This window comes from Dromaius novaehollandiae, chromosome 5, assembly GCF_036370855.1.
Source record: "Dromaius novaehollandiae isolate bDroNov1 chromosome 5, bDroNov1.hap1, whole genome shotgun sequence".
NCBI lineage: Eukaryota > Metazoa > Chordata > Aves > Casuariiformes > Dromaiidae > Dromaius > Dromaius novaehollandiae.
Window position 1 is genome coordinate 58999780 of NC_088102.1, and position 14773 is coordinate 59014552.

General features: G+C 39.4%; 1 protein-coding gene across 3 annotated transcripts in view; it reads left to right on the forward strand.

The window, feature by feature from the left end:
• Positions 1-14773, forward strand: part of SPON1 (spondin 1) — a 508261-nt gene that overhangs the window by 488107 nt on the left and 5381 nt on the right. For all 3 annotated transcript variants that reach the window (XM_064512946.1, XM_064512947.1, XM_026104482.2), the window contains 6 exons: positions 10584-10785; positions 11140-11280; positions 12509-12584; positions 13017-13199; positions 13543-13713; positions 13825-13992. In XM_064512946.1, coding sequence (XP_064369016.1) covers positions 10584-10785; positions 11140-11280; positions 12509-12584; positions 13017-13199; positions 13543-13713; positions 13825-13992 — 941 coding nt within the window. The remainder of the gene's footprint in view (positions 1-10583; positions 10786-11139; positions 11281-12508; positions 12585-13016; positions 13200-13542; positions 13714-13824; positions 13993-14773) is intronic.

The following is a 14773-nucleotide window of genomic DNA, read 5'->3' on the forward strand; positions in this document are numbered from 1 at the left end:
CGCTGTGCTGATGGCCTGCGAGGTTTTGTGTTGCTCCCCGCCTCCCCCCTCCCCAGCAATGTTCTATAAACTACTTCTGCATTTAGATTCTTGCATAGCAACATTTTATTTCTGTAGAGCCACTACAGCATGTGTGTCTTTACTTTTTATTTCTATATACCTCTAGAGTTTTTTTCCACAAATCCTTCTCTCTCTCGTTATCTCCCACTGTCACGCTGAGCTGTCTAAACTACGATGGGGGGAAAGCCAATGTCTGTCAGTCCAGACGTAAATGCAGTTTCCTTTCACAAAACTGCAAGGTATGGCATTAAGAAACACTTCCACAGTTTGGCGATTGTTTGTACAACACGAGACGAAGGAGAAGGCCAGACCGAGTTGCTTGTTTCTGTGGCGACGCTTTGGTAATGCCTAGCTCAGCTGTTTTCTCCATTTAAGATTTTATAGATCGCTGGGATGAATCCAGTGAAGTTTAGTATCGTCAAAAGTAGAGTTTTAACCCCTCGGTCTAAAGAGGAATACTAATGTGTAAAGAAAGAACAATCGGATCTACAGAGGAGGAAGTCAGGTGCTGTGACTCGCGATAACGCAAAGGCAAAGGCATAACCCCCCGGCACCGCGAGCGGGCTGAGCGCTCCCGCTCCGCGCGGTCGCCTTCCCGCGGGGCAGCTAGGTGCGGCGCGGCTCGCCGGAGCCAAAGCCAACTCCTGCCCTTGCTCCCGGGCGGCTGCAGCCGGCCCCGCGCCCCCCCGGCGCCGCCTGGCCGAGCGCGCGGCGTTGGGCTGCCACTGTGCGGACGGCAGCCGCCCCGGCTGCGCGGCCACCCCCGCCTGCGTGACTTTGACGTAGTCCCGAGGTGTCACAGACGTGTCACGAGGCTCAGGGCAGCTGGAAGCAGGAGCAGAAGTTCATGCTGAGTGACCAGCCTTCGCGTCAGTAGAGCTGGCCGAAATGCTTCTTGGAAAAGGGCTCGACTTCAGCAGGAAAGTTTTCACGTAGGGCTCCGAGCAAAATGGTAAATTTATGGTTTCACAGTGAAAACAATGCAAAAAAGGTTCCTAATGTTTTTAGATCTTTATATAAGTTTTACAATTTATATGAAAGGCGGAAGAAATGTATGTTTGGCTAAAAACAGAACAAAACGAAGTACTTGCTTTAAATTTCAGGAAAAAAAATTTTTTTAAATCCATAGAAGCAATTGTCTTTTTTTTTAAACCAGTTTTGATAATTCATCTGTACTGTAAATTGAGGGCAATATATGGCAAGTTCAGTTTTCAGTAGCTCAGAATACAAATGTATATTTGGATAATTAATATAAGAGAAGAGCTTTAACCACATGAGTTTCCATTTTATTAATATTTTGGAAACTTAACAATCAGTATACTCCACGGCACATGCTGTCCCCTCAATCAGGTTACCCAATTTTAATAGCACTACACAGGTCCACTTAAATGAAGAGCGTAGTCCCAATAGGTATTGGCATCACAGAGTTAGCACACTCCTCTGCAAATTTCTGCGTGTTCTAGCATGACCTTATATGCAATTGTGAAGTACTGTGTACACCTGAAGTCTTTGTATTTACAATCATATACATTTATTAGGAGTTGACTAAACCCTAATCACAAAGCTACATCATGCTTATTAAGAGAATTAGTGACTGAAGTGTTATGTGTATTATTGACAGCTAGGGAAACTTCACTGTTTGACAGATGGACGGACACCCACATTAAGAAATTCATAATTCAATCTCAGAAAAGTAAGGAGGAGCCTGTGTGTTTGCTGGAAAAGACAAAGAAACTGTATCAAGCATCTTTTGTCAGAGCAAGCACTTTTGGCAGTTCCACTTTCTCTCACTTACCATTTACTTTCTATTTAAAATTCAAATGCCACTAGGCAAAAAATGTTGGGTATTAAAACATAGAAAAGACTTAACTAATAACAATCACTGAAAGAACTTTACACAGATTGTTCATAGAAATTAATGGCTGTCCAGTTAAAGCAAACTTACTCGTACCATTCTATCTTTGCTGTTGTTTTCCTTGTATGTTCCTGTAGTTTCTATTTTATGATTATTTCCCAACCATCTGTTGTCTTTCCTTCAGCCAGAATAATTTCCCTTTATAATTTTGTGAGTATTCATGTGTGTGTTATTTTCACACAATTATATATCTACTTACTAATCCTATCTCCTCATTCGTATATAAATAATCACCGAGTAATTGCAGCAATTTGTCAGTAAAAGAGTTTGGGCGAACAAAAATCTATATGCAAAATTCAGAAATTGGCATTGTTACTTCTCTCACTGTTAGGAATGTAATGATAACTAAGCATTTTCTCCAAGTCACATCTCCAGACACCAAAAAGGCATAGGTAGGTTAGATGGTTATAAATGCTGAATTAAATGAAATGTTTTTAAGAAGATAATAAATAAAGTCTTAGTAAAAGCAGTGATATGTTGGACATCTTTGGAGATTACAGAGGGACCAGGAAAACATAAAATACAGTTGTGAGATTTTGCTACTTGTAAAGTAAATGGTTTGGGAATGCGTGAGAATTCTCCCATCTAAAACCTTTGAAGGTGAAGCCTACGTTTTGTAGCTATTCCAGTAAATAGCCATGCAGTCGTTTGTGCTAAAAGGAGCTATTCGCAGTAATCTAACGTTCAGAATAAATGAAACTGATAGCAAACTGGAGTTTCTGGCTAAAGCACTCTCTCAAATAAGTCTGTGCGATTCAACTGGTATTGCTTATGGGAGAGGAGAGGGTCAGCAGTCTGGCTGTGATGATTCTCGCGCCCGATAAAGGAGGTGATCTCTCATGATTACTTCTCCAGGCAAATGGTGCACGGTCACGGCTTTGCAGAGTGGCCAGATGGAAAGGAGGCACAAAGGAACAGGGCTCTTACGACATCCCACAGCCTTTTCTTTGTAAATATAGCTGTAATTACTCTGGGCTCCTCTATCTGCCTTTAGAGGAAAACAGAAGGGAGGCAAGGCAGGTGATTCGTAGCCCCAGAGCTCCTAGGAAGTGAAGAGGAGAAGTCTGCTGAATTCACACAGGGATAGTCGTTTTGCTTCCCATTCAGACCGGCCTGAATTAAGATATGGTAATCCCGTATCTTGCAAAAGGATTCTTAAAACGTGGTTGGACTGTAAATGCACAGTAAGTGATCTAAAAAGTGACATGCAGCTAATCTAAACAGAAGCGAAGGCCATGGGCATTATGCAGGAGAACCGTACCGAACTGCTTTGTGACCAAGCTGCAAAGAATACAGTACAATTCAGGATTCTCAGATATCTGCCAGTTTTTTAAATGAGAAAAGCCTTTTTGCAGTTCATTGTTAAGTTAAACCCATTATGAGTGTAATAGGTCAAATAAATAGATGGTATGATATATAAATGAATAATAATACATCATTATCATCTAAAATAGTAGTTGGAGGTTTTTTTCTTGTTGCCAATGTGAAAATGCCTGAAAGAAGCTGCTGCACAATTTCCCTTATTTGTATAATATTGTTTTAAAAATACTCAATTTTATGATTTTTTTTTAGAATAACATTTGTTTGGATTAGTAGTTTTAATGTCAGTGGTAATGATGTAGTCTCTTACTCCGTTCTGTACACAATCACATACCATGTTCTCTCAGCTGGTTATAGGCAATATTCTTCTATTAAGCGCTTTTATATGGTAAAGTAAGAGATTCTTTTAATGCAGTCCTTTCTGTAGTCGGAAGGGTAATTGACTAAGACTGTGTTATGGCTTTCTTTAATCTGTTTCATTATGAACAAAATAGACAAACTCTTACTGTCATCTCCTCTGATTTAGTACTCAGAAACACTAACAGCTTGGCATTAAAGTGATTTTCAACCTCTTTATATACATGCCATTCAAATTTCATTGACTCAGTGTTCATTTTATTACAGTTTTCTTTTCCCTGGCTTTTCTGAGACGTGTATGTTTAAATTATTCATTAGGTTACAAGTTTACCTGCCCCGCATTTAAGCAGAACTTAAGGATTCGCCCTCTTCTTCTGTGCAATGCTGAAATTCTGGTCTTTTGTTTAGCTGTTGATACCTGTGAATAATAGTCCTAAGTCTTTTGCATGATTTCATAAATGTTTTCTTAATATGTCATCTTAATATAACATCTATGTTCTGTTAGTTGCTGGCTTTTAGGAGAGCGGTATTTCTTCATTCAATTTTAGATCTTCTTCACTTCATTATTTCTTTGAAGCAAGTGCACTTTTCAGGATGTCATGCTTTTAAACTTCTAGTCAATAAAACAGACGGTGTGTAGGTGCTGCTGGTAGGCAGTAGGTGCAGAGTTGGAAGTTCAAGGGCGTGAAATGTGTTTTCATGCTCATAATGCTATTTGTAGCAACAGCAAAAAGTTCTACGCTGAACAAATACATCCTTCGTCCGGGAAAGTGTATTTCTGGTGTAGCGTAAACCTCTGGACAGAAGCATGTCAGTTTTGCTGACTACAGGCATAACAGCAATTCATTTACTGTCTCCCTAAAATATGCCATTTTTATGATCTATATATTCAGCTAGTTTTTCAGCTAAAAAGGACCGGTATTGTTACCAAGAGTGATGCTTTTGTGGCTTGCACAATACTCTTCCATTAAATGTCAGGATTTACTAGGATTTACTGAACTTTAAAATCCAGTACGGGAAGTACTGAAGGCACATCTGATTATTTGAAAACGTGTGTGAAAAGTCAGTTCCAGTTGTTGGTTATGTGGGTGCTTCAAAGGAATTGTGAAGAAAGTATCTGAAGTCTTCTAATGAATTGCTAATTGTTTGCTAAAAAGCCTTGAATGTTTTAGATTAGAGGAAAGGCTCATGCTCCCGAAGTAATCCTATGGGATGTCATAAGACAGATGTTGCTCTTCTGTACTCCCTTTCCAACTGGATACATCCCCTAAATATGAAAAGCCTTGACCACACAGTATTTGCTTGGAGAAATAGTTATGAAAGATGATAATCGGCTTTCTGATCCTTTCCTCTCCCATAAACCATTCCCTACTGTATCTGACACTTTGGAGAAATTTAGCACCTTTCTAAGAGACAGTGAGAACAGGGGCAAAGAGCTGCTGAGTAAGGAGTAGTAACAAGGTGATGGAGGTACCTATAAAGCCAGGGTTAGGAGCCTGGAGCCGCACTCCTTGGCGGGCTCTTCTGTGCCTGCCGGTGGGATGGCAGCAGCAGTTGTCCGGGACTTGTCCCAGCGTGCTGGTTCCAGGTGAGATCCCTGGCTCTGCTGTACTGGTCCCCAGCCTCCGGCGGCTGCCTGCAGGCTGGAGGTAGCTGGTTTCGCCAGCTGGAATCGCCCTGCTGTGAACTGGCGCCTGTGGCCCGTGCATGGCTCTGAGCACTTACCTCCGGCTGCCCTCAGACACAGACGGATTCTTCTTCCTCTCTTACTTAAATTGTGGTTACGCTTTTTTCCTCGTGTCTGAAAAGGCTACTAGTTTGCCCTTAGCACCAATGAAGTCAGTTCCTAGTACAAACGTATGAATCTGGTGTCTGGATCCTAGTAATAAGCTTAAAATGATTATACTGTAATAGAGCTCTGTGAAAAAAGCTGGAGAGGTATAAGGAATTTCAAACTACCCTACCCTCAATATCCTTCAGCTTATTAAATCCATAGAAGCAACCAGATTTTTCTCCCAACATAAACTATGTAAGACTTCTCTACCTGAATTAGAAGTTTATTTTCATTAACTGTCATAACAATAGGTATTTTACACTCTCCTATTACCCATAGCCAGAACAAGAATTTGGATAATTCTGAAGTGCTGCGCAAACTTTAATGTTTCTGAAGATGTTTCAGACTGATGGGTTTTCCTCTGCTGCTGCATACTGAGCATCTAACACACTGTACGTCGTGCTGCAGCAGATAGGTTGCTTCTGGTGTCCAACCTGGTGAATTAACAGCTAACTAGAGATTCTCTACACCACGCTGCACTTTGCAGTAGAAATACAGATGCTCTAAATGTTCAACTCTGTCCTTATATAATAGTTTTTTCTGTGCTGTTAAATTCTGTATGCAAGATGGAGCCAAATTCTTTATGCATGGGTAAGGCAAATAGTTTTCTTACATGACTGTAGTACACAGAACATCCAGTAGTAAAATTCACATTCACAATGTACAAACTCAAAGCTATAAATGGTCTTATTTGTTAAGCTAGTTAGTATCATAGAGACAAACAGTACATGCATCGGCTGCCTTTTTCTAATGTTTTACTTGTATACTAATGAAACATTAAATCAAAAGTAACCTCAAAGTTGTTATTCTGTAAAATACTATTTTTACTATTTCTGTAACGTATTTCTACGTTCTCATCTGTGCTGTACTAGCTTTTACACTGATATCAGTAAAGTATCGATTCAACATTCAAAAATATGTCTTGCAGCAAGTAGAGTGAATTTTCTGCTGGAGTGTTAGAGGCTTTTTTTAAAATCCACCCCCATCCTGAGAGCATCACCAACTAGATTTTCATTTAGGGGAAAACCTTGTAAAGCAAAATCATGTTTGTGCTCTTGTAATCTTTTTTCTAAAGCTAGGGAAAAAAGAGCATTTTCTTAGCCTGCTCTATATATATGTCATCCCTGTAGCTTGTGATTCAAATCATGCTTAACAGACAATGAGAAAATAGAAGAAAAATAAAGAAAATGGAGAAAATTAGAATGCAGGACACTATCTAGTACTTTGCTTCTTTCTGTATTATGTGAGAGGAATTGTCAGCAGGCTGATCAGGTTCACAGTGGAAAAACACTGTTTGCTTCATCCGGCAAAAGCAGGAACCCCAGCTGTGGCTTCAGCATCAAGGTTGTCACTAGAACGTACCTAAATGTTTTGAATTTGCTTTGCAGCTTACATTCTCCTGTGTTGTTACATGTGTAGGGGAAGGAAAAGGGACGTATCTGGCTCTTACAGAAAATGAGTCAGTTATAAACTTAAGACTTTTCCTGTGGACATTACTAAACAGGTTCAAAACATCACAGAAGAAAACTTTCTTAAAAGTTTAAGACCTTAAAAATGGCCCTATTTACTCACATACTGGAAATACAAAAAAATCTGCCATTTTATAAGAAAAAGCAGTTCTATATTGTATAAGCCTATCCCTGTGCCTAAATAGTGAATATAAACTTTGCCTTAGATCAGCCTGTCTCACTTTCTCAGTTACAGCAACTCAAGGACGACTGTGCGAATGTTGTCAGCATTACACAATTGTGATTCAAATTTGTATACATACTGCTTACAGGTATCCATGGAGAAATTAACAGAATACGAGAACAAGCTCCACAAAACCATCTTATGATGATATATATTTTAATATATGTTTAAATACTTCCTTCTTTAACCCTGCATAACAGAAATTTTAAAAAATGCCCAACTTAGCATGTTATGCTGCACAGCAGCCAAAGTGTATGCACCTTGTGTGCATGCATGCCTGCCTAAGGAAAAGGCAAAAACTTGCCTCCCTGTTTTGTCTATTAATTTTTACATTTCTATGTTGAACAGATATTGGGTAAAATAGTTGAAATATTCACTAAACCAGGGGCTGGAATCCAGCTCTCCGTGTTCCACACTGGTGGTCTAACTGCTATGCTACAGAGTGAATGCTTGTTACTAATTTCTTTTATTTTTCCTTGTTGTATAAGCCTTTACGTATTCTATGCAAAACAGAATAACTTCAACTGGAGACCCATAAAGTACTGTGACACCAGAATAACACAGCTGATAGTGAGTACGCACTCCTGGTAGAAATTTGAATCTCCTCTGCCTGCGGAGGAGGAACTGAGCTGTGGTTGGCAAACCTAGGCTGGGCATCACAGGCATGAAGTGACTGGATGAAAAAGGGTCTCCTGCCAGGTCATCTGGTTTTGAAAATTTCTACTAGGTCCAGCTCTGCAGGTGAGATACAAAGAGAAATGTCTGGCTCCTGTCTCATTATAACAGAGCTTAGACATGAGCTGATTGCTGAGCAGCTGATGATATCAAGCCCAAAGTGCTTCTGAGCTTGTCACAAACTAGACATTGCTATATCTGTGGAGCTTTACCGGAGAAAGCCGAGACACCTGTGGATTTTGAGTGCCTTCAGGAGCACAGAACAGCTAGGTGGGTTTTTCTGTCAAAAAAACCCAAGGAGGGTTTAGGAAGCTAAAGTGGGAATGATGTGCAATTTATTCTTTTCCTCTCTTTTGTTATCTGTCAAATGGTCATAAAACTGGCTACTTGGCATAAAGAAAAAGCAGGAGGTAGGTAATTTTTACAAAGGGTTCTGAAGATGGAAGGGGTTACGGAGCCTTCTAATGTGACGCTTAAGTAGCAGAACTCTGTCGGCAAAGGTTATCTCCAACTAAAGTGTTCCTTCACACAGTTTCAATATTGATATAGTTAGACATATAGTATATGTGTTTAATTTTTAATTATATTAATAACATGATTAATATTTACTTCCCTAACAAAGCATTCAAAGACTTAACAGTACTGTGTCTATAACAGGAATAGCAAGCGACAAAAGTTTTCTACTACAATGGGTCTAAAGGAGTCTTCAAGTGGTTTCTAACCATCTGCCTTAATTGAGTGTGATTAAGTCTGCCTCTTTTGGTTTTCTGAGAGCATATCTGTACAGAGCATTGAAATATAACGTTGAGAAACCCATCCCGATGAATGTAGTATATCTCTGGTGCCAGAAGCAGTAGTGAATGGCTCTGTGCAGGCCACACTGCCCTTGCTTCTTCTCTAGAAAAGTTGTTTTGGGTCTCTGTTCTGCAATGTGCATATTATAGATATATCCTTGATTTAAAGATCAGGTATATAAATAAACATATGTTTGTTATTTTTGCTGTGTACTGTCAGCCTTGAAGAAGTTTTTATTGTTCAGCATTAGATATAAAATTCTGTAGGGAATTCTTAGAAAGTGCTTCTTATATTATAGTAAATCCTTTAAGATACTGAAGTCTGTTGGCAGGCTTTTAAAAAATAATCACTGCCATGTACTTGACAAATATATCAGATTATTATATTCACAGAGAGACATTGATACCTTCCTTCATTATTTTATTAATTTACATTAGACAAATTGTTCCACTGAAATCAAAACAGAGCTCTGTCTGTCATGATAAAAGTCACTTGCATCTCTTTCTTGGAAAGGCAGGATTAATGTCATCAAGCAGTTGGAAACTCTTCTACTCAGAATCTTTAATTCAATATAGGCCAATTTACACAGTAAGAAACAACTTCTGAAGACTCCAAAACACAGCTGGCCACAACATTTTTACAATTAAGCAGTGCCTATTTGTGCAACTTTCCTATAGAAGGGGTACTAAGTACCACCCTAAGTTAGACATCTTGCATTTGATAACATCTGATACTCTCTCAAGGACACTGTCCTTGACCTGTTCTGTTTTTCTAATGTCCTGAGAGCTTTATGAGCCAGAATAAATGCACAAATGAAGTGCCACATGTTTACCGTGAGGCAAGCATTAATAGGAAGATTCTTCTTCTAACTAGAGAAGAACAGTGTATGTGCATTATGTATGCGCAGCTACCCAAAAAGGCAGGATGAGTAACACAGCAACAAGACTTGCATTAAAAATAAACATTTAGGGTCTTCAGATGCTTGTAAAATGATGTGTTTTGGCAGAAACCGAAAAGGAAAAACAAGGACTCTGTATTGGTTCAAGTCCTGTATCTGAAGAAAAACTTGTACTAATTTCAGACCAATTTTTGTTGGAGCAGGTTCACCAAATTTGGGTAATAGTTATCTAGTTTAAGTAACCCAACAGTAGCTGTTGTTCCCAAGGAAGATGCCATGAAGAATTCCAGCTTTTCATCTGAGAAGCAGAAACCTCCAGATCTGATTTTAATTGCTATTTGAATAGGAATGTGGTAATTAGTGGTCAACATCAGAGGTCACTACATGATTTGGCACAATTAACAGTTTCTTCTTAAGAGAAGGGTTGGCAAAGGCTGGATGAATAGAGGTGTTTTCACATCCCCTGCCAGAACCCTGCAAAAGGCTTGGCTGAACTCTGGGGGACTCGCAATAGCCATTCAGTTCTCAGTTAAATGAGCACTAAGACGCTAACTAATGAGCATTTCTCCCTCTCCACCACCACCACAGTTGCACTTCTAAGCACTTTAAAAATTGGAACTCGTATCATCATCTTTTGGTCAAAAGTATCGCAGCAGCCCAAAAGTTCAGGGTACTTCCCTGCTATTTTACTTCAGATTTTTAGCTTGTTGTAGTAAATGTCCTGACAGGCTTTTTTATTGTATGACTGAGATATAAGCATGCTGCTGCAGCCCTTTATTGCTACATCTCTGTCACCCACTAAACCGTACCTATCCTTGCATGATGTCAAAGTTGTTTCTCCAATAGCGGCTGCTTACGGCTGAGAAGAAAACACTGCTGAGCAAGAGTCCTCTCCCAGTCTTGCTCGTCCATCTCTGCACACGAGATACAGTGTCATTCCCACGTTCCATATTTGCCAGTGCGAAGCACCATTTTGCTGCTGTTTAATAGCAAACTGGAATTCAGTTGTTAATAGTCTTCCTATTTGCAATTTGCAGGAGAGCTGCTCCCTCTGCCGAGTTTTCTGTTGATAGGCATCGGCACCTGATGTCCTTCCTCACCATGCTGGGGCCCAGCCCTGACTGGAACGTGGGCCTCTCAGCTGAAGACCTCTGTACCAAGGACTGTGGCTGGGTTCAGAAAGTCATTCAGGATTTGATCCCGTGGGATGCCGGCACAGACAGTGGTGTTACCTATGAGGTATTTGGACTATGTGTAATGTATTCAAGACGTAAGGTTTACCTTAAAGCTGCAAAAAATGAAAGCTGTTTCATCCATGGTAATGTCATATACGACTTTATACTACTTTACTAAAAATTTTGCTGGTGTACATCTTCTTGGGAACCTAGCACGAGGGCCCAATCCCAAAGTGTTAGAGAAGTTCTTCACGACAGAAAAAACTTACTGTTAAGTGTGACCATACTGAGTTCATCTTCTATTGGAATTTGCAAGTTTAGCATTAAGAGACATTTTTATTTCTGCAGATGGATTATACTTTTACTAATAAGTCAAAGTTATTTTAAGCCATATTTATCTTTTGCTTTTTGATTGCAGTCTCCCAACAAACCTACAGTTCCTCAAGAGAAGATCAGACCACTTACAAGCCTAGATCACCCTCAAAGTCCATTTTATGATCCAGAAGGAGGCTCTATCAAGCTGGTAGCCAGAGTGGTAATTGAGAGAATCGCACGCAAGGTAGTATTATGAAATAATATCAAAATAACTTCTCATAAAAGAAAAAAAAACCAACCTTTCCCCCCCTCCCCCGGAACCTTATCCTCCCTGACCAACCTCCAGCAAAGATAATGGCAGAAAATAAGCAAAACTTTTTCTTAAATTTAAAATTGTCTTAAGGTATTGTTTCTCCTACTTGTGCTAATTACTGCATCTGCTTATTGGGGATTTTTTTAAAAATATGCATAGGAATTAGAAGAGAAAAAAAGCGTTACATAAAGAATTATTTAGTGTGTCCTGTTGCTACTGCTGCAAATACAGTATACTGTCTTCCTGAGTGCTTTGTCCAGCTGTGTCTTAATGATTTATGGTGCAACTTTTCCTATATGATTATTTAGTGATTCCCTTTGTGTATGTCACAAACATTCTCTGATATTTAAGCTTGCTTTTCTTAGCTTAAAGTTATTGCTCCATGATAATCCAGTAAAGAATCTTCTTAAGACCAGTCACCTCCTCTTTTAGGAGTCCAGAGAAGGTGTTTAGACCACAGTTGAGTATTTATAAAGTCATTTTGTTCTGTTTGCATTTCAAGAGCATAAGTTAATACATAGCATATGTTGGATCCATATTGATCTAGAATGATAGCCTAGTTGTCCTTTGTATCAAAGAATTCCTTTACCCTTTTTTTTTTTTTTTTTTTTTTTTTAACTTGAAGCCATTGTTCAAATCCTTGCATCTCCTTTTTTGTTCTCCTCAAAGTGTATTGTATTTGTGGAACAATTACACAGTAATGTAGTCAGATGCCCATGCCTGGTGAATTCAATGTACTGTTAGAATATTTCTTTGGCGGATGATGTCCCCTACTTAGGCAGTTCAGACATCCTTTCTTATAACTAAATATAAGTGTATACATATTTAGAAATGTTTCTGTTCATTGCTCTGTTCGGCCAACCTCTCCTTTCTCTTGCTATCACTTTTATGTACCGTAAGTTTTTTAGAGATGAAACTGTGAGACCCATGAATCATTTAAGTGCTATTAAAATGGAGTGAATTGTGAGTTTTCCACTGGAGATCTACACAAAAGTGACTAACTACAGATTCATAGCTGTATGTTACACATACAGCTGTGTTAACACATGAGCAGTGTTACTTTTCAGCTTCTAGCAACTCATTTTATACCTTCCTTAGGCCCTCTCTCTGGTTATACGCGAGTTTCCTAAATCCAATTTCCACAATTATTTCTTCGCAGGGGGAGCAATGCAATATTGTACCTGATAACATAGATGATATTGTGGCAGATCTAGCACCGGAAGAAAAAGAAGAAGGTACTTTTAAAATTAGTTTGTGCTGTGCCAATTTATATTTTGTGCCATTTCTAGATAAAGTACAAAAATGACCAAGGAGCAGAAGTCCTACTCAGTGTCAGAGTGATTTAGTTTTTCACTTTTTCTGGTACCTGCTTTTAGCTTTCTGTTACACACAAAAGAAATTGCATGGGTACATGACAGGTGACAATAACAGCGAAAGTAATAAAACAGAAGCTTTTCAGGGTTCTAAAAAAAAAAAAAAGGAGCTTTTTTTTTTTTAATCGAAGTTGGCAATTAGTCTTCTTTTTCTCTCAGGTTAAAATGGAGAAGCCTAGAGTGCAGATGGAAATAACTTACCGTAGTAACATCTAAAGTGATCACCAGCAAAGTAAACAGAAGCAAATGGAGGATAATCTATGGTTAATTTTCACTGCCTTTTCTTATTTTTAGATGACACCCCCGAGACCTGCATATATTCAAACTGGTCTCCATGGTCAGCCTGCAGCTCTTCTACCTGCGAAAAGGGCAAGCGGATGAGGCAGAGAATGCTTAAAGCTCAGCTGGACCTCAGTGTGCCCTGTCCAGATACGCAAGATTTTCAGCCATGCATGGGTCCGGGCTGCAGTGATGAAGGTGATCAAGGGGAAAGGGTGGAAGAGAGGAACAGTTTGTAGGATAGGGAAAACTTTAAAGTTCTTAAACTGTTGGTCGCTGCATGACTTGACTTACGGCAAACAGGAATAACCGCTGAAGAATGCAAACAGTATGTGTCTGTGGTCAGTTTTGGCAGGTCAGTTGAGTGGGTGTGTGAAGTACACAGAAGTGTAAGGAAGGAAAGGAGTAAAGTAAGAGAAGACAGAATGTGAGAGGCAGCCAAAAAGTGATACTGTACACAAATGGGCAGATGCAGATTTATCAGGGAAGTGGGTAGTAATCATGTTCATATTAGCGATTGAAATGGTCCTCTGTATTTTAGATGGTTCCACTTGCATGATGTCTGACTGGATTACATGGTCCCCCTGTAGTGTTTCCTGCGGAATGGGAACGCGATCTAGAGAGAGATACGTAAAACAATTCCCTGAAGATGGCTCTATGTGCAAAGTGCCTACTGAAGAGACGGAGAAATGTATTGTAAATGAGGAATGTTGTAAGTATTTCATTTAGCTTTGTAAAATCCGGTCAGTAACAGGAGCACTGCTGGAAACATGTTATATATGAGCTCTGCTAGTGAATCGTTTTCTCTTTCCCTTTTGAATAGCCCCCAGCAGCTGCCTTGTCACAGAGTGGGGCGAGTGGGATGAATGCAGCGCTAGCTGCGGAATGGGAATGAAAAGACGACACAGAATGATTAAGATGACCCCCGCCGACGGATCCATGTGCAAGGCAGAAACCACAGAGGCAGAGAAATGCATGATGCCTGAATGCCGTAAGTGTCCACGACTATATTGGCCCTGCTAAGAAGAGAGACATCCATCACACCAAGGAACCTAGCTAAAGCAGAAGCACTTTTTCTTGTTCCCCTTAAAATCAGTTTCCTTAGGGGAATGTGCATTAAGTACCACTGTGACCAGTGGAATGAAAGTGTCAGTAAAAAATAGCGAGTTTTATGCCATGAGTGTATTAGCCATACAGTGATGTATATATTAGCATGCCATAGGGAAGCCATTCTGATTTTTTTAGACTATGAGGTATATTTTATCCAAAGGCTAGGATAAAACAGCACCCTCTCCTTTTAGCCCATGAGCAGCTGACAAATGGAGGTGCTGCTTTTGTGCAGTCAGCCAGTTTCCCCCTTAGCATTCAGTAATCTACTAATACTGTTTTTAATTTCTTAAGGCATGTTAAGATTTTCATCAGAGACAGCAAGAACTATAGTTAAAAATGATTTTTATGTAGTAGATAAAATGTGGTAAATAAATAAATGCCACATTTTTAGACCATATTGATGTGACTTGCGGTTCTGCACACTGACAGAATATATTTATCAGGTTTCTTAAAAGAGTTGTGGTTCAGACAGAACTTCGTAAACTGTTGATTCCATGGAACTGCTGGGGAGCTGCATATATGAATAAGATATATTAAAAAGATAGAAAGCAAAGAAAACCTGTTAAAACCAAGCAAATGTTTTTACTAAATAGAGTTTTTCTCTGAGTTTTTGCAGAAGCATCATTCAGCTTGCAGTTTATTTTGTCCAAAGTGACAGCAAA